General features: G+C 31.9%; 1 protein-coding gene across 4 annotated transcripts; it reads left to right on the plus strand.

Annotated features, from left to right (window-relative positions):
- The first annotated feature begins 921 nt into the window (after window positions 1-921).
- LOC106366630 (WAT1-related protein At4g01450-like) lies at window positions 922-7,044 on the plus strand. 4 transcript variants are annotated; one of them, XM_048745723.1, is made up of 7 exons: window positions 933-1,337; window positions 1,522-1,584; window positions 1,684-1,800; window positions 3,236-3,408; window positions 3,502-3,623; window positions 3,699-3,850; window positions 6,719-7,044. In XM_048745723.1, the coding sequence occupies exons 1-7, from the start codon at window positions 1,153-1,155 to the stop codon at window positions 6,867-6,869; spliced, it is 963 nt and encodes a 320-aa protein (XP_048601680.1). In that variant the 5' UTR covers window positions 933-1,152; the 3' UTR covers window positions 6,870-7,044. The 4 variants fall into 4 exon arrangements, with proteins under 4 accessions (XP_048601681.1, XP_022550744.2, XP_048601680.1 ...); XM_048745724.1 differs by having other exon boundaries at window positions 922-1,217; window positions 3,236-3,623; XM_048745722.1 differs by having other exon boundaries at window positions 3,236-3,623.
- The last annotated feature ends 17,007 nt before the right edge of the window (window positions 7,045-24,051 follow it).

The raw sequence follows: 24,051 nt of genomic DNA on the forward strand, positions 1-24,051 counted from the left end.
ATTATATGCGGACATCATTAATCTTATTATATTAGATTGTTCTTCATAGAATAATTAAAGTTAATGTAATATTAATTCAGTCCAAAAATATTTATTAAAAGTAACAACATGATCTCCGAATTTTTTTTATTTACTTTTGTTTATAATATCGTTTTCAATCTACATTTTTTTTAAAAAATACTTCATAAGATTAATATAAATTCATATAAAATAGTTTTTTTAACTTCCCGCCCATAGGGCGAGCCGACCCTAGTTTATTATATAAATAGGTAATTTTTTCTCAGTGTCTACCTCATCAATAAAAAAGAAATTAAATCCAATATTGCTAACTCATTTAGTACATACATATTTATATTTCTAATTTATATTAATATACTTTACAAAACGTAACAATACAAACAGCAAAAAATTTATAATGTTTTATCTAATAGCTACCAAAATTACTAGTTAAAATGACTACAGTTACTTGTAAAAGTGTTCAAATATAAATTAAATTTAAATATTAATTAATATATAAATATAAAGTTATATAAAGTTTCAAACATATACTTTTATTTATATAAATTTGTTTATACTAAGTTAGATTAGAGAACATTATTAAAACATATGCTTTTAGGTATTTTTTAAACGGTACTTTTTAACGCTGGATAATTATAATATTATAAACTATGAAAAATATTGCATATTAGTTTACAGCAGATAATTCTACCTGGTTTATGACGATTCATGCTTAGTGGTACTATTTTCGCTAAGGTATAGATTTTTTGTAAGATTTTTTTTATTAATTCGCAAAATTCCACATTTTAAACAGCGCTTAATTAACGTTGGAAAACAACAGCTGTAGATTAATACGCAAAGTTTTATAGTCCTAAGCTCCTAAAAGAAATTAAATATACAGTTCGGAAATTAAATTGTTTCTGGTGATAAAATTATTTCTTGGCCATCGAATCACTCTTCAAATATTTCTTTTCAAAACAAAAAAAAAAATTGCCTCCAGCTCAGCATATGTGTTCTATATAATCATCTAACTGGTCTCTACTACTCCATCAGTTTATTAAAGAAGAGATAGATAAGAGCAGCAAGTTAGCGAGTTAGGGAGAGAATACAGACTAAGAGTGTGAGACTGGGATAAGACACGTTTGATTACTAATCATGGGTTTTATCGATGGAAAATCGGCACCGGTGATAATGATTATCGTGATTAACATGATTAATGGGTTGGTTAACGCTTTGACTAAGAAAGTTCTTGATGGAGGCATTAATCATATGATTATTGCTACCTATCGTTTGGGTATTTCTACATTTTTTCTTCTTCCGATCGCTTATTTTTGGGAACGGTAAATCTAATTTTAAATTTTAATAATTATTTTGCTTCTTAGTCTTCAATCTATATAATATTAACTGCTTAATAAAAAAAATTCAATACTTACTTCCTTATTGATTTTTTATGTGTAGAACTATAGACAGAATCATAATTTTGTGTTCCGGACAAAATAAATACTCTATTTCATATTTGGTCAGGAATACAAGGCCGAAGCTAACAACAAGCGTCTCGTTTCAGCTTTTCGTCAGTGGCCTTTTTGGGTGTTTTCTCTTACTCCCTTAGCTCTTAATTGCTTACAATTCAGTCCCACTTTTATTGTTAGACTCATTTTCATCTTTATCGAACTATTATTTTGGCAGGGCGAGTTTGATGCAATATTTCTACTTGCTTGGCCTCAGCTACACTTCTGCCACCTTGGGATCTGCTTTCTGGGGCACATTGCCTGCTATAACTTTCATTATGGCATTAATATTTAGGTACACTTATTATTAAGCATTATTACAATTTAAAGGATTTTTTAATTGAGAGTTTAAAATGATTACTGTTAAAATCACATTCGTTGTTATTCAAATATGAATTCTAAAAATTTTCTTAAAATTTAGTGTTATTAAACCATTTACTGTTATTAAAAATAAATTAAGTTATGAAATTTAAGAGGTCCTTATTGATTTTAAAGTGTTTTTGGAGTTTTAGTTAAAATGGTTAAATTTCAAATCTAATTGTTTTAAATGATATTTTATATTGCTTTAAGTAAAATCATAGTCTTTTCAATTCACATAAAATCATATATAAACTTATTAAAAATCAAATTGCTCCAAATCATTGAAAAGTTATAGACTTAATACACCTATATAAGAGTTTTGATACATGTTATCATTTCAAGTGTATAAAAGCATATTTTCAAAGGGTTTCTAACTAGTATGAAAAGGAAACTAATAAGGACGACAAATATAGAAATGTGAGAAAAGTATCTTAAATGAGACATTCAAAAATTTTTTAGAAACTCATTTTCACATGTTATTATATAATCGGTTTAGCTTTTTGAACTTAATGATTGAAATTTAATTAAAAAGAAGTAATCATATTATATTTGGTTGGATAGTTAAATATAGTGGGGGTGTTTAATTTGGATTTCGATTTGATTTTCATTTTTTTTTCTATTAAGTTTTTATTTATAACGATTAGCTACTACTTTGGTTTGGTTCAGCTCAAAAACCTTTTTGTTGTGTATTTATTCGGCTTTAACCAAAACATATTATCGTTTCTATATTAAATTTTGTATTTTTATTTTATATAGTTATAAATCAGATTTATTATAATATAATATTCCAGGTTTTTATTAATCCATTTATTAAATATTATTAATTGCATAATATTAATTCAAACAAGGACTCATTAAAGAATCATAATTACAAATAACAAAAAATTATTGATATTTTTAGTCTTAAATAAATAAAGTTTGACACAAAATTTGCAATATAAGAAAGACAAATATATTTTATTTAATATCTATGAATATGAGAAAATTAGAATTTAAATAATATAATATTAATAAAATCCAAATTTTAAATAAAAGTTATATCAATAAAATCATTTAAATATAAATAATACTGTTTATATTATATTATTTACATATAACAACACTATTATCTGCTTTTATATTTTAATCAATCATTTTTCTGTTTTGTTTTTGTTCCATTGATTTATATCTAAAACATATTTATATACAATTTCTTGATAACAACATTTAAACTATATGGTATAAGCAAATTTGAATGTTTTTTTTGGTTTGATTTCGATCAATATGTTTGGTTTTACCGGACTGAGAACTCATATAAATTATCTATCCTATAAATTATCTAATCAATAATAATGCTATAATGTAACACATGTTAATGTTCATTTTTTCAGATTCGAAAAGCTAAGTGTGAAAACAAAGGCAGGGTACGGCGTCGTATTTGGAGCTATGATAAGCTTAGCTGGAGCTTTAATTCTTACGTTGTACCAAGGCATTCCATTATCGAACTCTCAGGAACACGCAACGATTTCACACATCCAAAAAGGACATGAGAACTGGATCAAAGGCAGTTTTCTTTTATCCTTAGGAGTTATATTGTTCAGTTCATGGATGCTTATACAAGCCAAGGTCAACGTGAGTTACCCGTGTCCATACTCAGGTACGGTCATTTTATCGGTCTTTGGGACGCTTCAGTGTGCTCTTCTTAGCTTGATCAAGACTAGACATGTGGAAGACTGGATTCTCAGAGACAAACTCACCATCATCACCGTCATTATAGCGGTATGAATACATATATTATGTAAATTTACGACAGTAAAAAATTTATCGTCTATTTGTGTATATATATGTCTATAGGGTGTGGGTGCACAAGGGATGTGTACGGTGGGAATATCATGGTGCATCAAACAACGTGGACCTGTCTTTACATCAGCATTCAGTCCTGTCACACTTATGTTCGCAACCGTGTTCGATTTCTTGATACTTCATCGTATTATTTATTTGGGAAGGTAAAATAAAACTTTGTTTTTAGTTAAAAAAAAATTGTGCAAATCCCCTGAACATTATTTCTAAAGTGTTTAATTTTTTTTTACTTATGTGTTATCATTACCATCGTCTTAAAGAGAGATGAGATACCCTAGTGAAAACTATAACATGGTTTCAATCATATAAATATTTTTATATGATAATATACATTTTTAAATTAAGATAATAGTTAAATATGGTTTAATTATAATTAATTATTGTTCTTTTAAGATTTCTAATAACTAAATTTGGTTGCATACCAAAAATTTAAATTAAATACATAATTATTGTTAAAATACCAAAAACTAAGATAACAAAAATATAAGAAATTTTTCATTTAACTTAGAATAAAAGTTAACAAGTTTTGTATCAAACACAAATTAATACGAAAACATTATTTTATCTGTGAAGTGACTTTTTAAAAATTTCTTATATGTCACCACTACATTCAATTATAAAGAAAAATAGGATATGGCTTAGTAAAAAAAAATACGACATAGCTTCAATTATATTATGACATCTACAAATTTAGTGATAAATACTTTTTAGTAATATTCCTATAATAAGATAATGGTTAAATTTGGATTAATGATATATATATATATATATATATATATATATATAATAGCTAAATTTGGTTAAATACCCGAAAATAAATCAAATAAACAATTATTTTTTAAATTATAAAAAGTAATATTAACACAAATATAAGAAATTTTCACGTAACTTAGGATAAAAGTTAACAAGTTTTGTATCAAACATAAACTAATCTAAATTTATTTAACATTCAAAATTTAATTATAGTTAAATGTTTAAAATGTATAATTATACCCATAAATCAACATAGGTAGACGAGATCAATCGAGTTTCTATCTTTTATGAAAAATAAAAAGGGTTTTCTGCAAAAAAACCCTCAATGTGGTTTTTTTTTGCAAATTAATCCGCGAACTCAAAAACCCACGGGTCAACCCTCCAAGTGCCAGTCAAACCGCAATATAACCCTCGGCCGTATATATGTGTATTTGACTGTGTATAATTTTAACATTTTTTTCAATACTAGGTCGTTTTGGCGCTAATTTTTAATGAAAAAAAATTGTTGAACTCGTGGTTTGAAACTTGAACCTTAAACACCATGTGCATGTTATATAACCATCTCGGCCAACAAATATATTTGTTTACTTAACAAACGCAATTTTATAGATTTCTAAAAATTCATTCCGAAATGACCTTGTTTCTTCTCGGACATGGGAGCTTGCGTAAATGCACAATGAAGGTGGGGTTCAACAAATTTTTTTCATTAAAAATTTAGTGTCAAAACGACGTAGTATTGAAAAATGTTAAAATTATACACAGTCAAATACACATATATACGGCCGAGGGTTATATTGCGGTTTGACTGGCACTTGGAGGGTTAACCCGTGGGTTTCTGAGTTCACGGATTAATTTGCAAAAAAAAAACACATTGAGGGGTTTTTTTGCAGAAAACCCAAATAAAAATGATAGTATAATAATTGTTTGTGATATCATCATGTGAAATTTCATGTTTACCACTTTCATGGTACCATTGTTCATCTTTACCATCACTAAATGAACATTTTCAAAAATAGCTTTTTCATTGTTAGGAAATTTTTGTGTAAGATCTTTGTGAGTACTACGAAACAATAGAAGAGAGAGACCACATATAAGAAATCGAGACTAAAAGATGTTTTATTGATGAATTGAGCAGGAACTACAATGGTTGGTGTATAAACCCTAGTTTTAGACGCTTAATTTTAATCTTTTTGTCTCTGAATGTCGATCCTTTATTCTAGGGTGTGGGATCCCCTTATATAGTCGTAGAGAAGTCAGTTGAACAGGTCACTCTTCCATATTCGCAAATATGGAAGAATCGCTCTTAGTAGAAAACTTCCATTTTGCCCGGAGGCGGGTTCGGAAACAGGGGTAGGAGCCGGTTTCTCATATCGAAGGAGTTTGGAGGCCAGTATCCTGCCCGAGGCATGGAGAATAGTTATACCTGAGTATTTTTCCCCAACATTCATTACGCGACAAAAGACTCTTTGCACTTGTTCTCTATACATATAAAAAATAATTATTTAAACAAATAAAATAAAAATAAAAATATATTATGTTTTCAGATTAATTTTTTTTTCCAAATTCGACTTTTTATAAAAAAAATTTTGAATTTTTTTGTTACAAAATTGTTTTTTTTTTAAATAAAAAAATTATGTTTGAAACTATATTTTAATTTTTTTATATTTTAAGTATTTATTTATATATTTATTAAAATTTTAAATTTCACATTCCAAAAACCCTATCCCATCTCTCAACTCTCAATCCTAAGTCTAGATTAGTTAACAATAGGGATATAGAAATCTTTTATCCTTCGTTAAAAGTGATGGTAAAAATGGTTATTGTAAACAAAAAAGTGGTACTATGAATGTGGTAATTTCACTATCATCATATTCATTCATGAAAAGGATTTCATGTGTTTAGTATATAAAACTTCAATTTAAACAAGAATAAAATTTAACAAATTTTGTAAAAATATCTATATTTTATCAAAATTATAATAATTCATTATTTTAACAATACATAAATTAAGAAAACTTTGTTTAAAATTTAAAACTATATTAAATTCAAATATATTTAATATGGTTAATTTCATAACTAAACACATTAATTAAGTTTTAAATTTAAATTTAAATTTATATTCAAATTTTATATATATATATATATTTTTTAAAAAATTAAATTTAAATTTTAAATACTTCGTACAGTGTAAGAAACCACTGCGTTAATGTCAAAACAATCTACACGTTACTAATTCAAATTTTCTTTTGTTATCAATGCAGTGTTGTTGGATCTGTAGTAGTTTTTATCGGTTTATACATATTTTTATGGAGTAAGAGAAAACAAATAGATATCAGTAAAATCACTAAGTTACCTACTACTACGGTAAAAGAAGGAAAGGAAGAAGAAGACCATACAAATGTTAACAATTAGGTTGTCTTTTAGTTATCCCATGAGTACTTTCTCTACTTTCCTAAACCCTTTTTTTATCCAGAAAGATCGATATGACCTACGAATCAACTATGAAGAAGATACGAAAGTGGTCATTTGATTGTTATTGGAGTATATTATCGTGTGTGTTGCAGTGTTAACCTTTTGGATTTTACTTTCCAGTGACTTAATCTGGATATTGTAATATTTATAAAAAAAAAATATTTCTTTGGACAATTTTCAATTAGAAGATTTCTTGGGACATTTGCTAAAAACGACCTAAATATTCAAGTCAAACCTAAAAGTGTATCTCACTTTCAGTCAAATGCAAAGCCAACCTAAAGGGATAGTGAAAGTACTATTTAACCCTTATGACCAAACAAAAAAACAGAAATATATTTTACGTTTTTATCCTTCGGAAGTCTACACGTAATAAAAGAAGTCTACATATATATAGACTTCCTACGAAGTCTACCTTATAAACTTATTTTGGAGTCTACACTCTAATTTGATCTAATAATTTAATTTTGAAAATGTATAAAAATAATTATTGTGATATTTTTAACTAATCATCAATATAATGGATAATATGAAGTAAATAAATTAAAATTTCATATAATAGAACAATTTTGAAGAATATATACTAATTTGGTTATCATGTGTTAGACAATGTTCATAGTTTAGAAACAAAAGGTTGTAACATGTTATGTCTTTTAGTGGTTGATTTCATAGGGTTAGATTTTAGATTTTGTTTTGATTTTGTTTTATTAACTTAAATCTGCATATTAATGTTTAGTAGTTTATATTTTGTATAATTGAGACTTTTTGATTATCAAGCAAAACATTTAGGGTTTGAAATTTGTGGTTTAGGGTATCGTAGACCTACAATAAAGTCTATTTATTTGAAGACGTCTTTTTAGTCTATATTTTTCAATTTTTTTTACAAAAAATCATTATATTTAAACTAAGTTAAGTTCCTTAAAATAAAAAAATGAAATCATAAACTATAACTATTAAAAAATAAAGAAATAAATTTAGTAAATCATATATTAAAATTATTAAAATAATAAAGAATAAGAAACAATAATGAAATTATTATAGTAGACTTCTAAAAAAGTCTACTATGTTATAGTAAAATCTACTCCAAAATTTTAGTTTTATTAGACTTCAAAAGAAGTCTACAGCATCGTAAATTTTAACCTAGTTACATTTTTGTCTCCCTATATAAACAAAATTAATACAGTCTCTCTCTAAAGTGACTGCTCAAGTTTTTAAAACTCTCTCCATTCTCTCTAAAACTCTCTTCCTTCTCCCTAAAATTCTCTCAATTCTTTCAAAACCTCTCTCATTTCTCTTCTTTCTCTCTAAAATTTTCTCAAGTCTTTCTCACAATGTTATCTTGTCATTTTAGATATTATGATTCATGGTTTTCATCTTCTCCTTTAAAAAATGTAAGTTTTAGATCTATAGATTTTAAATGTGTATTTTTATGTTATTTATTTCTAACAATATTATCTTTTTTTGTAGGTATTATCACTCATGGATTTCATTTCTCCTCTAAAAATGTAAGTTTTAGATTAATAGATTTTAAATATGTATTTATATGTTTATATTCAAATAAATTTATAGATCAAGCTATGTGCATTAATTTGCTACTAGTTTATCTTATAAATTCTATTTTGAAAAGTATTTTCAGATTTAAAATTATTTTCAAATTTCAAAATGTATAGATTTTTTCAGATCTGAAAATTATTAGACAGTGTAGACTTCCAAAGAAGTTTACTAAAGCTAGTAGACTTCATATGAAGTTTACTAAACCACAAAGTTTAAGCAAACTTCACTGGAAGCCTAAAAAAATATGACTTTAATTCTTTTATAAGTTTTTTAATAATTTTATCTTGTTTTGCAGTTATTTTTTTTCCATAGTTGTTTTCTTCTCCCAAAATGTAAGGTTTACATCTATAGATTTTAAATATGTGTTCTAGTATTTATATTAAAATAAAGTTACATATTCAAATTCTATGTATTTAATTATTACTATTTTATCTATTAAATTATATTTTTAAAAGTTTTTTAGAATTTAACTTATTTCAGATCTAATTTTTTTTTGATAGAGTAGACTTCAAATGAAGTCTACTCAAAAGTTAGGGCTGGTAGACTTAAAAAAAGTGTACAAGCCTTGAATTTTAAGCATATTTCATTAGAAGCTTACTCAAAATATGATTTTAATTTTTAATCTTTTTTTGCAGGTATTCTCTTCTAAAGTTTTAAAATCATCTTCCAAAAAATGTAAGCTTTACATATATTCATTATAAGATATTTTGTGTTTATAATGAACTAAATTTAAAGATTCATACTTTATGTTTTTGCTTTGTTACAAAGATGACAAAAAAACTATTTTTGAAATATCTTGCAGAACATAATATTTTCAAATTTTCTAAATGTACACTTTTAGATATGAAAACTTTACGTCAGTGTAGACTTCAACTAAAGTCTACTAAACAATAACTTTACGTAGACTTAATAAAAAGTCTACTAAAATATGATTTATTTTTTTATCTTATGTTTTTCTCATAACTCTTTCTTATTTTGCAGGTACTTTTTTCGAGACTTTATTTGAGGCATCAAGATTATGAAAAATCAAACATACTCAAGAATACTTTTTAATATATTGCTCTGTAATAATTTCTCATAATAAAATATTAATTTTTAAATAATTGTTTAATGCATAATCTATAAAGATTGTATTCATTTTTAGTTGTGTTTCACTTGTATGATATTATTAATTTTTTGTTAGATATCAATTTTTTCACAAGATCTAATCAACCAAACAAGTAAAACCACCATAGGCTAAAATAATAACTAACACACATGTGAGAAGAAGAAAATCTATACAAAATTCTCAAAAAGTTTCAAGAGTAAAACTAATCAATTTTTTTTTGCAATAAGTTCCAAGTGTATAATTATAACACATTAACTTTTGAAATTCACCCAAGACCATTAAATTACTAACATACACTGTAAAATAATTAAATCATGAAAAAATATGATGAATAATACACAATTGCACTTTTAATAGAATTTACGACGTAGACTTCAACTTCAGTCTACCTTTGTAGATTTACAAAGACGTCTACACTTATTATCTAACACCAAAAATTTCTAGTTGGCTCTGACTTGATACACAAAGGCGTACAAAGTGTGTCTTAGCTAACTCGATCAAGTTCTGCACTTGTCTATCATTCGTGACATGCATAGGAGGAGTATCCGGAGCCATTTGCTGTAAAATGACGTCTGGTAAGGAATATGTTAGCACCACCTTCTCGATTTTCTTGTCCAGACCATAATCTTCTAGTGCCATTTCAAGAAGTTCACCATGTGTAAAACCACCCGACATAAGAAACATTCTCCCTCATTTCCGATTATTGACCACAAACTCCCGCAAAGAGCCTTTCACCACCCATTCTCCGTATACAACAGGTATCTGAACCATTTCCTGCAAAAAAAATACAGGTTTACATAATCAGCAAAGAAATATTTCATGTTTCATAAAACTATAAACGAAGACTTACAAATACGTCTACAATTATTAGCTAACAATATTGTCAAATCAAATGAATTACACTTTCATAATTATAAAACATTTTCTTTTCAAAATCACTCAAACCCATTAGGATTAACTAACACACACTGTCAAACTAAAAAAAACTAAAAAAAACTTAATGAATAATACACAAATTCACATTTTTATAGATTTTTCTATGCAGACTTAATATTCAGTCTCTGAAGATCTAAACGTTCGTTTCAGTTTACAGACGTAGACTGTCAAATAGATCTACTCTTTGGGTTGGTTTTTGCAATTGACCATTTTACGGGTTGCTTTCTATAGTTGAAAAAAAGCTGTGATTTTGTAAATGTAGACTTTCATTTCAGTCTACAATTTAAAAAGGTTAGTTTTTGCAATTGACCAGAATACATCCAAGATTTGACTTTCAGAACCAGACTTCATATGCAGTCTACATGTTTGAATTTTTTTGAAAGAGGTTAGTTTTGCAATTGACCAAGTTTGACTTCCAATCAGTAGATTGAAATGAACGTCTACGGGTGTGTAGACTTCTTGTGAAGTCTACTCTCAAATCCGACGGGTTGGTTTTGCATTTGACCAAAATAAAAAAAGTAGACTTTATATGCAGTCTACATTTTTTTTGCTAAGATAAGAAGACTGCATATGAAGTCTACAATTTAATAAATTTTTGATTGCTTTTTAAACTTTTTGGTCAAACACAAAACTAACCTATTCAACGAAGTCAAAGTTTTGGTCAAATGCAGAACTGACCTTTTATAGACTTTGTTGGCAGTCTACATTTTGTAGACTTTCGTTGAAGTCTATTTTGAAAAGTCAAAAGTTCGGTCAAATGAAAAACTAACCTCTTTTAGGTAGACGTCTTAGTAAGTCTGCCGAAAGATTTATTTTTGTTGTCAAAGGTAAAGACGGAGACTACTGGGGAAGTCTGCGCTAGAAAAAAAATTTGTTTAGTCAATTGCAAAACTAACCCGTGCGTTGACAAATAGACTGCATCGTAAGTCTCCACGGAGGCGTTGACATACAAAACAGTCTACCGTCGCGACACAGATCTGAAAAAGAACGAAAACCATGTAAATAGTTACCTTTTTCATGTGTAAAGCTCCTTTCCAACCTTTTCAACCGCCCAAACTCCAAATATGAGCAAAAAGAAACATCTTTGACAATTCACTAATGAAGAAACTCGAAAATATGAAGTTTGTGATTATGAAAATGAAAGTTATGAGAGTTTTTTAGATGGAAATGTAGAGGAGATGAGAGGAAATGAAGTTTTTTGGGTTAGAATGAGAAAAAAAGAGGTTGAAAATTGAATTCTTGAGCTTTAGAGCTCAAAAATGGTGGTTCATGGTGGTTGGAAAAATTGATGATGATGGCATTTTTGTAAATAAGAAGAAATGGTTAGGGTGTATTTGGTTTTTTGTTAATTTCGAAATTAATAAAAAATTAAATAAAAATGGCAATTTTGTGAATAATTCAAAAACATAAGGATAATATGAAAATTTTATTGATGAATAGTAATGACAAAAAAAAAGAGGTTGGTTTTGGGTTTGACTATAAATTGTGGGTTGGTTTTGAAAAACTCTCAGATTTCTTTAGTATGAATCACTAATGGAGAGAGAGAGAGAGAGTTGTGACCTTTCTTTACCGCCACCATCACTGCTCGACGCAACACCACCACCTCCACCATCTCTCCTCAACCGGTTTTCAGGCGAGAATAAAGGAGATGAGAAAGGAGCTTGTGAAGATTGTTTGAAGAATCACGGAGGAGGAGAAGAAGAGAATCTGATAAAGTGGTGAAGAAAAAAGAGAACGAAAAGAAAAGTAGGAGTTGAAGACGAGAGAAAAAAAATTTGTGTTATAAGAGATGATTAATCATTGTTGGGATCAAAAATGAACACGACGAATTTAACATCCAAATATCCGTAAAAAAATAGCATGAACGTTTTTACGAAAAGTATTCTTCATAAAGATTACTTTTACGAAGAGTCTTGCGGTGAAATATTGCACTAATCTTGGTTCATTCATCGAAACTAAACACTCGAAGCCCAAGAACACGTTCATAGAACATCGGAAAAGTATCCAAACAAGGTCGCCGCGTAGCGACCGGCCCGCGAACGAGCCGGTCGCTACGTAGCGACCGACCAAGCCATCTGGTCGGTCGCTGTCGCAACGTAGCGACCGATCCGCAAACGAGTCGGTCGCTACATAGCGACCGACCAAGCCATCCGGTCGGTCGCTACGTAGCGACCGACCAAGCCATCCGCTCGGTCGCTACGTAGCAACCGACCAAGCCATCCGGTTGGTCACTACGTAGCAACCGACCCGCGAATGAGTCGGTCGCTACGTAGCGACCGACCAAGCCACTCGGTCGGTTGCTACATAGCGACTGATCCGCAAACGAGTCGGTCGCTACGTAGCGACCGACCAAGACGTTCTTTAGGTCGCTACGTAGCGACCGATCCATCGCGGACCCGGTCGTTACGTAGCGACCGCATTGTCTCGGACATCGATCAACGGGTACGACCCAAATCTGTGCATTCTCGTCTGTTCCTCAATGCCAGCTCCCATGTACCACAGCCATATCATTTCTCTCTCCCATCGATTGGAGTTATCACTAAAACTTTACGATAAAAATCGCGGAAAGTTTATTTTTATCGATAAAAATCGTAATAAACGTTTCGAATTGAAAGACGCCCCAAATAGGTCTAAAACATGATTAAAAACCCACTTAAGATTTTAAGGAAAAGCCCATAGATACTATGGCGGTTTATACTTAGTCTGCAAGAAAAGATAAATGTCAAATTTCCGCAGATAAATGTTAAGTTTCCGCAGATAATCATGAAGATCGAGAAAAATAAAATATCTCCATTTTCGGGTTATGACGGCTTAAGGGTGGAACAGGAAAGCTCAAACCGACCTTGGAGGGAGTATATAAGGAGTCCTAGGCGAGAGGCACAAGGAGAGAACTTTTTCAGAGCAAACTTAGCATTTAGAACAATTAGGCAAGTTTCCGTTTTTGTTATTTCAAGCTGCGACTCAACTAGGTTCTGCATTCTTAGGTTATTAGAAGTAGGGAACTCGCCGACAGCTCTTGTAGCCCAGGCTACTACCTTGTTGTAAACGCTCATACGCAAATTCAGAATAAGATCTATTTTGCTCTCTTTACGATTTCTTATTTCTTTTCGTCTTTATTTTCGTGTTCTAATTGCTTGGCGTGTGGTTTAGCAGATACCCGGTACTTCTGGGAAATTAGGGTTTTCCTAACTTTCCTTATTTAAACGGAAATCGACAGTGCGAATTTCGGTTCCTACAATCTTTTATAGAACACTTGTCCCATGATCAGTATTATGTTTGTCCTAGTCACCAGTACACATGTTTTTTTTTTGGGTGTAATTATGAATGTGTGTCGATCATTTAATCTACTATAAATAGTAGTCACTTTATTTACAAGAGAAACATGAAAATATAAAAAAGCACAAGTCTTGTTTTTCTCTCTCTCTCATGATTTTTCTTCTCCAAACACAAACAATATATATAAAATATTATAATAAACACTAATATATAAATATATTCTCACTTGATCTTTTAATGAATTTCATTTAATTTAATTTTATTATTGTTCTGGAGTGATATACTAAATCTTCTCTGTTTAATTTTTGGGATGCTAGACGTTGCCTTCTACAGTTTATCGTTATGGTAGGCTATGCTTTCACTATCAAAGGATTACATAGTAAGTTTCACCTCCATGAATAAAAGGATCAAAATAGTATACTGTATATCTACGGACCATATGGAAAGTTTTGCCTTCTTGAATATAAAAAGATTCAAAATGGTAGACCATGTTTCTTCGAACCATATAGAAGGCTTTGCCTCATTGAATAAAAAAATTGTCAAAATGGTAGACTATGCCTCCTCGAATCTGTGGAAGGTTTTGCCTCTCCGAATAAAAGAAAAAGATCATTATGGTAGAGTATGTCTCTTCGGATTATATGGTAGGAACGCCTCCAATTTTCTTTACGTTTTTTAAATTTCTGCAGTTAGTTTCCGCATTTAAATTCTCTTCTTTATTATGTTTTTACATTACTGTTTTATTAATACATTTATCATGTCAAATTTAACAAATCTCGAAATAAATGTCATTGATATTACTGAGAATAATTATATGACCTGGGTAGTTGGTGCAAAGATGGTCTTACGTAGGAATGGCAAACAGGTTGATCCATCCCGTCCCGTCCTGTATCGCAGCGGGTTCGTATGGAAGCGGGTCACAGCGGGTCAAGCTCGCGGGCTGCGGTCTTCAGAATGGCTGACCAAACCCGTGCCGCAAAATATGTAGGCCTTTGCGGATCAGCCCACGGGACGTCCGATCTTGAACTGCCTGCACATGAGATAGACTGTGTTATGGACCGACGTATTATGTTATGGTACTAGCTCTGCCATTCAAGACTAGCTCGTTTTAGCTAAAGTACATAAGTAACTTCAGTACTTTAAAGATGAGAATTAGCAAACAACAATAAAATGGTTCAGGGTACGGATTGGCATCAACACACGTGAAATTGAAGCGAAATAAGTTCATAACCAAAGCAAGCACACAGATGACTACTCTGTTTGTAGGTAGCTATTTTCAATCACAATATAGCAATATTAAGCTCTTTATCACAATACAAAGCAAACACACAGAAGACAAAAAATAAAAAAAGCTTAACAACTTAACAACAAAATAATTTAATTGTAAAAACAGAACAATTCAGTTCAACATTACAAAAACTTAACAACAAATCAAATCTTAAAGCATTTTCAGGTATTCAACAAGGTTTCTACTCATGACCCGACAAGGTTTTCTTCTCAAGGGTGAAGACCCGACAAACAAACAAACACTCAAATTGACAAACAAACAAACAACTAAATAAATTCCTTAGATTGAAGATTCACATATAGTCAGAGACCAACAAATAATGTAACCATTTCATCAGAACTAGTGAGAAGATGAAGCAGGTAAAGGCAAACTCTGGCGTTGAGAACGGTTTCAAAGAGATGAGAAGAAGATTTGTGGTGGTGTTTTGAAACTCCAAAGTGATGAATTAGACGAGTGACTGAGTGAGGAAGAAAACAAGGTCTGGTAGTGAATCGGAACTAGAAGGTGCAGAACAAGACGATTCATAGTGGACTGGAGGTGGATCGAAGAGTCGCCTCTCGGTGAAGAAGAAAACACGAAGAGTCAACAGAATTCACGGGTTTACGGGTGTCCTGCAGTACATCCAAGGCCATTCCGCTTTTGACCAAGTCGCATTTCAACCTGTCCCGCAAGGCCCGCTTTTTTATGGGCCTAAAAATGTCGGCCTAAACGCGCCCAACAACAGTAATTATTGGGCTAGACCCGCGCTCCAGGTTTCCAATTGCCATCTTTAGCCCTAAGAAGAAAATGAGTTTTTAGAAATCATTGATAATTTGAAAATTTTATCGGATGAGAAAGGGATATTTTACACAATTTCAGTGATGGTTTATAAGATAAGATGTATCATGAGAAAAGATCTTGGAGATCTTTGAGTGATTAAATCTTTGAAATAGGATTCACCAGATAGTTGGAGTTGATGTAACTCCTCCGTGTAAATTGAATACAAAGAATGAACTTGTGATAATAAACCATCATGCCCGTTCTAATGGATCTGATCCACTCTCTGAAGTGAATATTACATTATCCAGTTATAATACTTAGAAAGAACGAGGACGTGGATGCAGTAGAAACCGCTATCGTGGTCAAGGATGAAAAAGATAATTCCATCTTTATGATGAAATAAATAAAAGAAACCATCATGGGAGATGAATCATAATGTTTATAAATTTCATTGGATATGATTTCTTTAAGACGGCCCCAAATCATGATCCCACACTAATGAAAACTCCCTGGGAATCAACACTTGAAGATTGGTAAATGGATAGGCTTTGAATCGAATAATCGATCAAAGGAAGGTGGAACGAAGGGTCACACAAAGGTTTCAGAAGACCTTTGATTCACCCATTCCTAAGCCCAATGATATGACGCACCAACAAATCCTAGGAGGATTTGTTGCTCGGATTCACAGACCTCACAGTAGAAGTACGATGTCCATACAGACAAATGATTCAACAAGTCTAAGAAAATGTTTTATTTGATAAAAAAAGTTGAATGATCTGAAATTAAACATACAATGGATTTAAATAGAAAACAAATAAGGCTTGCATGTCTACCTTGGAAACAACACAAGGCTTGCATGACAGCTTTGAAATAGATAAAAGCAGAGATTGCAATTTGGAGGATTGGCTGCGGCCGGGCCCGTTAAGCTCTGCAGCGGGGCGGGATTGGGCATGAAGATTCAGGCTCATTTTCTTAGTGGGCCTAGATGGATAGAGACTGTGCGGGATGGGCTCAAATGAGCCTGCGGGAAATTGAGGATCCGCATCATTCTCTCCAGTAGTCTCTTCACCTGAAAAAAATGAGCAGGGTGAGAGAAATGTGATTCAGAGTAGATCTTTGCCGATGATGGTTCTTGGGGAAGCTCTGGTGATGGCGTTTGAGCTCCGACGGTTGTTCTTGTGGTACCTACGTCTTCGATCTGCACCATCAGAGGCTCACCGACAAATCAAAAGAAGTTTGGATCACTGAAAAAGCTCCGATAGTGGTTCTTGTGCTCCGGCGACGACGATTCAAGCTCCAATACTTTAGTAAGTTTTTTTTTTCTTTTTTGCTTAAAACATCGATTAATATATCGAACTTCTTTTTGAAGTTTTCATTGTGATGAAACTATGGCTAATCTCTTGATTTATTTGTCTATCCAAGTGCCCGTGTACATGAGATGGCAAAAAAGAGGAAGCTTCTGTCAGTTGAAGAAGCTTGTGTCTTAGCAAGAAGAACAATCTACCATACGACGTTCCGTGATGGAGCCAGTGGTTTAGTTATCTCAAATGTGATACCAAACTTTCAAGATACTAAATATTTGGCTCATATAATAATATTCGTCTCTTGTCATATGATCAGTGTACAATGTGGGTCCTAATGGATGGAAAAATTGTCAGGAGACGATATTGACGAGCCTTGAAAATAAGCTCGACAGCATGGAGATTGTTTTAATGTGTAAGCTCCGGTGATGTTTGTTCTGTTTCTGGTTATTTTTGTATGTTTCTGTGTACGCTTGTCTTCTTCTATCTGCTCCATTAGTCAACTATGCTCCATTCCTACGATTCCCAATGCTTAGGCTGAGCATCATTGTGTTTAACTGATTCATAAAATGATTTATGTTGTGTTCTCATCTCTATTGGTCTCTTCTTCTTGCAGGTGATATACGCAGGTGTTGATGAATATCAGAGTCATGCGGGCCTGAACTGACAAGGCTTGTGCAAGTCGCGGGTCGGGATTGGGCAGCACTTCTATGGACCGCATCCCGCGCGAGCCTGTACTGCCAAGACCCGGATTGACCGTGTACCGCGGCGGGCAGGACAAGGCAGGTCAGTACAACCCAATTGCCATCACTAGATAAAAGCATAAAGTAAAAAGACTTAAATGAAGTAGGTGCTGGTTGAGACAATGGTGGTTGCAGCCTTCTCCTCATGAATTTCGACCAAGCTTCTTCTTCACTCTTCTTAGCCCATTGTCTTGATAAAACACAAGCCCAAATCCTCATTTAAAAGCCCAAAATGTTCATCATACAACCCATAAGCCAAGCCGTCATTTGATTTGTTTTTGCTCCTGATCTGGGTTACATCATTCCCTCCTATTTTAAGAGGATTTGTCCTCAAATCTGTCATAGTGTTTAGAACCAATGGCCATGAGAGTCATCTCACAAGATCGCCTTGGTTCACTGCCTTCGGGTTCACAAACCTAGCTAAATATCACGAAATATGGAAGAGTTGTCTTGGTTAAGCTTTAGAAGGGATAATCACTTGGCTTCTCGCTGAACTCTTTTTTTCTTTAAGAAGATGGAAAGATGAGAATGATGAATGACAGAAGTGAACAACGAACCCTAAAGTGTGGTCTGATACCAAATAATGAAAACCGCTCGGCAATCGGCACTTGAAGGTTGGTAAATGGATAAGCTTTGAATCGAATAATTGATCAAAGGAAGGTGGAACGAAGGGTCAAATAAAAGGTAGCATAAGCCCGAGGATATGACGCACCAAGACGACCTAGGAGGATTTTTTTCTCAGGTTTACACACCTCACAACAGAAATACGATGTCCATACGAACAAATGATTCAACAAGAGTAAGAAAAAGGTTTATTTGATAAAAACGTTGAATGATCTAAAATAAAACATACAATGGATTTAAATAGAAAAAAATAAGGCTTGAATGTCTACCTTGGAAACAAAACAAGGCTTGCATGACAGCCTTGAAATAGATTAAATACATAAAATGAAAAAACTTAAATGAAATAGATGCTGGTTGAGACAATGGTGGTTGCAGCCTTCTCTTCATGAGTTTCGACCATGCTTCTTCTTCACTCTTCTTTTCCCATTGCCTTAATCAAACACATGCCAAATCTTCATTTAAAATCCCAAAATGTTCAGCATAAAACCCATAAGACAAACTGTCATTTGATTTGTTTCTGCTACTGATCAGGGTTACATCACACACTAAAGGATTTGAAACATAAATCATAACCCAAAATGAGTAACATGATATGTTTCGGTTCTAAAAAGGGATTCAGTTCCAGATGGATGGTCATGATGTGTAATTATCTCGAGGGGGAAAACTAAATAATCCAAGTGAATGAAACATCCAAAAGTTTATATTCGCACTCGAAAATGAACTAGATAAAGTAAATTCAAATATGATGAAATAATATCTCCATGATCGGGTATAAACATGTAGTTGTGCTTGTAATAAAGGCATATACAGTAAAAAATGATATATATGGAATAATATAGATATGTTCGCAAGGTTGCTAGAAGCATATATGCAGCAGATAAATAAGATACGTGAAATGGATTATCATAGAAAGTTATGGATCCTCAAATAAAAATAAATATGAACCTGAAGTTCATAGGATAATCCATTTACATAATTGACTACCAGACATAGTCAAATTTGTGAAATCCCATATTCCATCTGAAAAGATACCAATAAGAATATAAGTCCTGGAAGAACAGTTTATAAATATATGGCACTTAAGAAATGTGATAGATTGTTTTGGTTCCAAAGAATCCTCAAAAATAAGAAAATATATGAATAGAGGATAAATTTCCTGAAGAGGCCGTTGGTATAGTTAAAATTATAATCAGGTACTGGAGTGAATCATTGATTATGATAAAGAGATCTTGATTAACCATATCATTACATGTAAAAAAATGGAACCAAAAACAAAATATATTGTCCACCAATAAATGAGAAAGCGCGCTATATACATGAGGATCATGGATCTACCTCTGTGTATGAGTGTACAAAGAAATGATTGACCAAAATTGAAATGAGGCAATCAAGTCTATATAGAGCTTGTAAGAAAAACAATAAATTCTTGGACTAGAAGTCCAAACATCTAAATGGTATATATTTCTCCAGAGAATGAAATGAAAAATGATGTTGCGGTATGATAAACGTCTTGTTACAGGGTCAGTGGAGAAAATTATATAGATGCAATATATTTGATATGTCTGGCATGACATAAAACTTGAGTTGCATCTTAATATTTAATAATCCCTGAAGAATGAGTGATATCAAAAATTATGTTGCCGGGAAACAAACATTGGTTACGACTTCTTTGAATCATGCAAAAACTATTGTTCCTCGGAAAGCATGTCGAGAATATGTGTGTCTTAGGTCAATGAATCACAATATACGAGAAGAAAGTGGAATAGTTATTAAGAAGGAACCTACAATTCTTTTTGAAAATAACTCGGCTTGTTCCGTTCAACTCAAAGAAGGCTATATCAAAAGCGACATAACAAAGCACATCCCTCCAAATTTTTTTTCATACATACAAAAAATCGAGAAAAATCAAGAAATAGACATCGATTTTGTATGATCTTGCAATAATCCTGCTGACTTGTTCACAAAGACTCTTCTCACTACAACATTTCAAAAACACCTTTATAATATTGGAATGTGCATGACTTATGAAATAAAAGGTTTGTCTATTTTTTCTAGAAAGAGATTACGTCACTGTACTCTTTTTCTCTTATGATGGTTTTTATTTCATCGGATTTTTCATGATTTTTAACTATTAGTAAGTAGTACAAGATGAATATTCAAAGAGGAGTTTTATAAAAGATGATTGATCATCTATAGAACACTTGTCCCATGATCAGTATTATATTTGTCCTAATCACCAGTACACATGTCCTTTTGTATGTAATTATGGGAGTGTGCGTCAATCATTTCATCTACAAATAGTAGAGTCACTTCATTTTTAAGAGAAACATGAAAATATAAAAAAAAACGCAAGTATTGTTCTCTCCCTCTCTCACGTTTTGTTCTTCTCCAAACACATTACAATATATATTATAATATTCTCACGTTTTGACTAATGATAATTTTTTTTTTGCAAAAAAAAAAATTTAATTATCATTAGTCAATTGGGCTTGGCAAGAATCACAATATCAACCATTGGCTCACTTGAATCAAAAAACCACAAATTAACCAACTTGTTGTGAATTTATATCAGGTGAGAATATATTTTATATTAATGATAATTAAATTTTGTAAAGTTAATTTTGCGAGGGATTTATTTTCGTCAAAAATTTGCGAGGAAATTGCAAGGTATTCCTCCCAAACCCACACAAATTTGTGATGAGTTTTTCAGAAATCTTTTCCAATTTCTTAGTAAAATAGAAAATGGGGTTGAAGGGTGTAATTTGGGGTTTTGTTTCATTTTTGGTGGACTAATATATATTTTATGTATTTGGTTTTCTGATAAGTTATTTAACGTAAAAATATGTTTAAATCTTCCTGAAAATTTAGTTGATGTACATTGACTGTATAGATTATAGGGTTTTGATGTTAAGAATTTCGCAATATCAAATGTCGGGAATTGATTTCATAACCTTAGTCGATTAAGTTTCCAAGAAAATATTTATTGGTGTACATGTTAAAAATAAAATGTGTTCTCCAACACCAAAATCTTTGACAAAACCCTAAACCGTTCCAAGTTCTGCAAACATGAATTTGCGAGGGAACTGAGAGGGATCCCTCGAAAATCTGTCACAAATCCACATGTCTGTATTTTAGGGTTTTGTTATGTCTTCGGTGTATTAATTTGTATTCTCTGTATATGGTTTCAAAAAAGAGTTAAACGTAATTTTTTTAAGAACTTTTCGGCAAATGATTTGAAGTATATTGATTGTAAAAAAATATAGGGTTGGTGTTTAGTACTTCGTAATATTAGTTCAAGTGTCTGAAATTGAATTCATAATTGTAGTTGATTATTATTTTTTTTCAAAAATATTTATCGACATAAATATTAAACACTATTTGTTTCAATTAAGTATATTATATGACACCAAAAGTTTTGATGAAACTCCGAACCGTTCAAGTGTGGGAAACATAGATATATGAAAAAATTGCAAGGGTCCCTCGCAATTGTTTTGTAAATTTGCGAAAAAATTACGATGCACCATGATTAACAAGCAAATTCCCCGAAAATCCCATGCAAATTTGTGACGGATTATTTTTCTAGCACAATTACGAGGGATTAGGAGGGGAATGATAAATTTTCTCGCAAATTTTTAAGGCAATATTAGAATTTTCTTCCAGATCCGTTGCAATTTTGTGAGTGAAAGATTCCCTTGCAAATAAGTTTTTTTTCTCTTGTAGTGAATATACATCAATCAATATATCAGCTACCAAATCATGTAACAAACCATGTATCATCTAACACACCATGTAGAGTTGCCAATTTGGAAAGCAATCCGCAGGCCAAGTGGAACACTCCAACCCGGAAATATTTTAAAAATACTTTCAAATTTTGAAGTAAAGATCGAGTCAAATTTTAACAATGAAATAAAGAAACACTACTACTTTATTAATGAAATACAAGACAAATACTGAACAATTTTTTTGTCTACGGGAAGAATATCTTTATCCAAGTTCAAAATACTGTTTCCCGATGGTCTTTATAGTCTCGCACTCCGGTCCACACAATTAACCATATCTGCATCGCACAAGGAGGCATGAGTATACAAAATTACTCAGTGAGGACGCTTAAAACCGTCCACATGCAACTCAATAATAAAATAATCAAATTCCACGTTTCATTCTAACAACCTAATAATATCATTCGATCAACCTAGAAATTTGTTTCCATCATTCGTTACTTAGCCATTTTCCAGTTACTTATCCATTTTCATGCATTTAAACCTAACAACCTATCATCCGGTTATATTATTCCTTTACTTTAGCATTTCTTAACATTCTGACCCGAAGGTCCATCAACCTGCGTCCGTAGCCAAACCTGCGGCCGTAGCCAAACCTACGATCCGTCGGTCCATTACGGGCCATAGTCAACCTGCGGCCGAAGCCAAACAGCGACCTGAAGGTCTATAACGGCTCATAGCCAACCTGCGACCCGAAGGTCCATAACGGCTGAAGCCAACATACACGGCCAGAAGCCAAAACATGATCATAACATCTTTAGGGCTCTAAGCCAAAACATACTTTCCTTATTTAATTTCGTTTCTTAATCATGTACTTTAGTTTCAATCTTCTATTCCCGTAATTTTCTTAATTATTCTCATCCTTAATTCATTTCTATAACGTTTTCCACTTAACATACCCATTCTTTTCAAGATCAATTCTACATTCGTTTACGCAAACATATCCATTTAAGCATATCATCATCACAACAAACTAACATGCAATTATCCTAAGGAGGTAAGAAGATTCTTCGATCCTAGAGAATCATCTTGAAGAACGATAAATGAATTTCCATAAATAATTCCCCTAACACATAATCTTCATCCTAACGAGCCAACTCTAACCAATATACAAATTACTAAGCTGCCACAAATCACACCCTCATAATCTTCGTCCTAAATCTCTAGGATTCGAAGACTCTGAACTATCTAGTGTTTTTGACAAATAACTCTTTAGCTCCTCCTCCTTTGACCCCTCTTCTAAAACTTCTCTTTCTATCAACTCGTTCCTGCTCTGACTTTGATATAAACACGTTTTTCTTGGTTGTGTGAAAATTGAAAGCTCAATGGGTCCTTAAGCTTCCTCACCAACCCAGTCACTTAATGTCAGTTTCCTTATTTGGATTGGTAAAAGATCCATTAATGGCTTAACTTGATATCTATGATTCTTTCCTTAGTGGACTCTCGCAGATCCGACCTTCCTTTTGTATAATCCCGCAATGATAGGTAGTCAAACTTTTCTTACTTGGAACCTGGTATTGTCCAGTAGCCGAACATCACTTAATTGGCCTTGCGGTCTCGATATTTATTTACGTATGTTCCGATCATTATGTGATCAGTTTACTGTAAATAAGCCCATTTCAATCTCATTCGATGAGCTTATTATAGATCTGACACTTAGTTAAATAAAGCTTAGTCTTCCAACCATCATGAATCCAAGTGTTTCCACACCTAAAGAAAAAAAATACTCTTCCAGTAGAATTAAACCTCTCGCGATCTAT

The sequence above is a fragment of the Brassica napus genome, chromosome C1 (genome assembly GCF_020379485.1).
Source record: "Brassica napus cultivar Da-Ae chromosome C1, Da-Ae, whole genome shotgun sequence".
In the NCBI taxonomy this organism is placed as follows: domain Eukaryota; kingdom Viridiplantae; phylum Streptophyta; class Magnoliopsida; order Brassicales; family Brassicaceae; genus Brassica; species Brassica napus.

Bases quoted from the DNA above. Each gene is read 5' to 3' on its own strand.
- LOC106366630 (XM_048745722.1), top strand. From the start codon at position 1,153: ATGGGTTTTATCGATGGAAAATCGGCACCGGTGATAATGATTATCGTG. The intron at 1,338-1,521 runs GTAAATCTAATT...ATATTTGGTCAG, and splicing joins ATCGCTTATTTTTGGGAACG to GAATACAAGGCCGAAGCTAA. The intron at 3,624-3,698 runs GTATGAATACAT...ATATGTCTATAG, and splicing joins TCATCACCGTCATTATAGCG to GGTGTGGGTGCACAAGGGAT.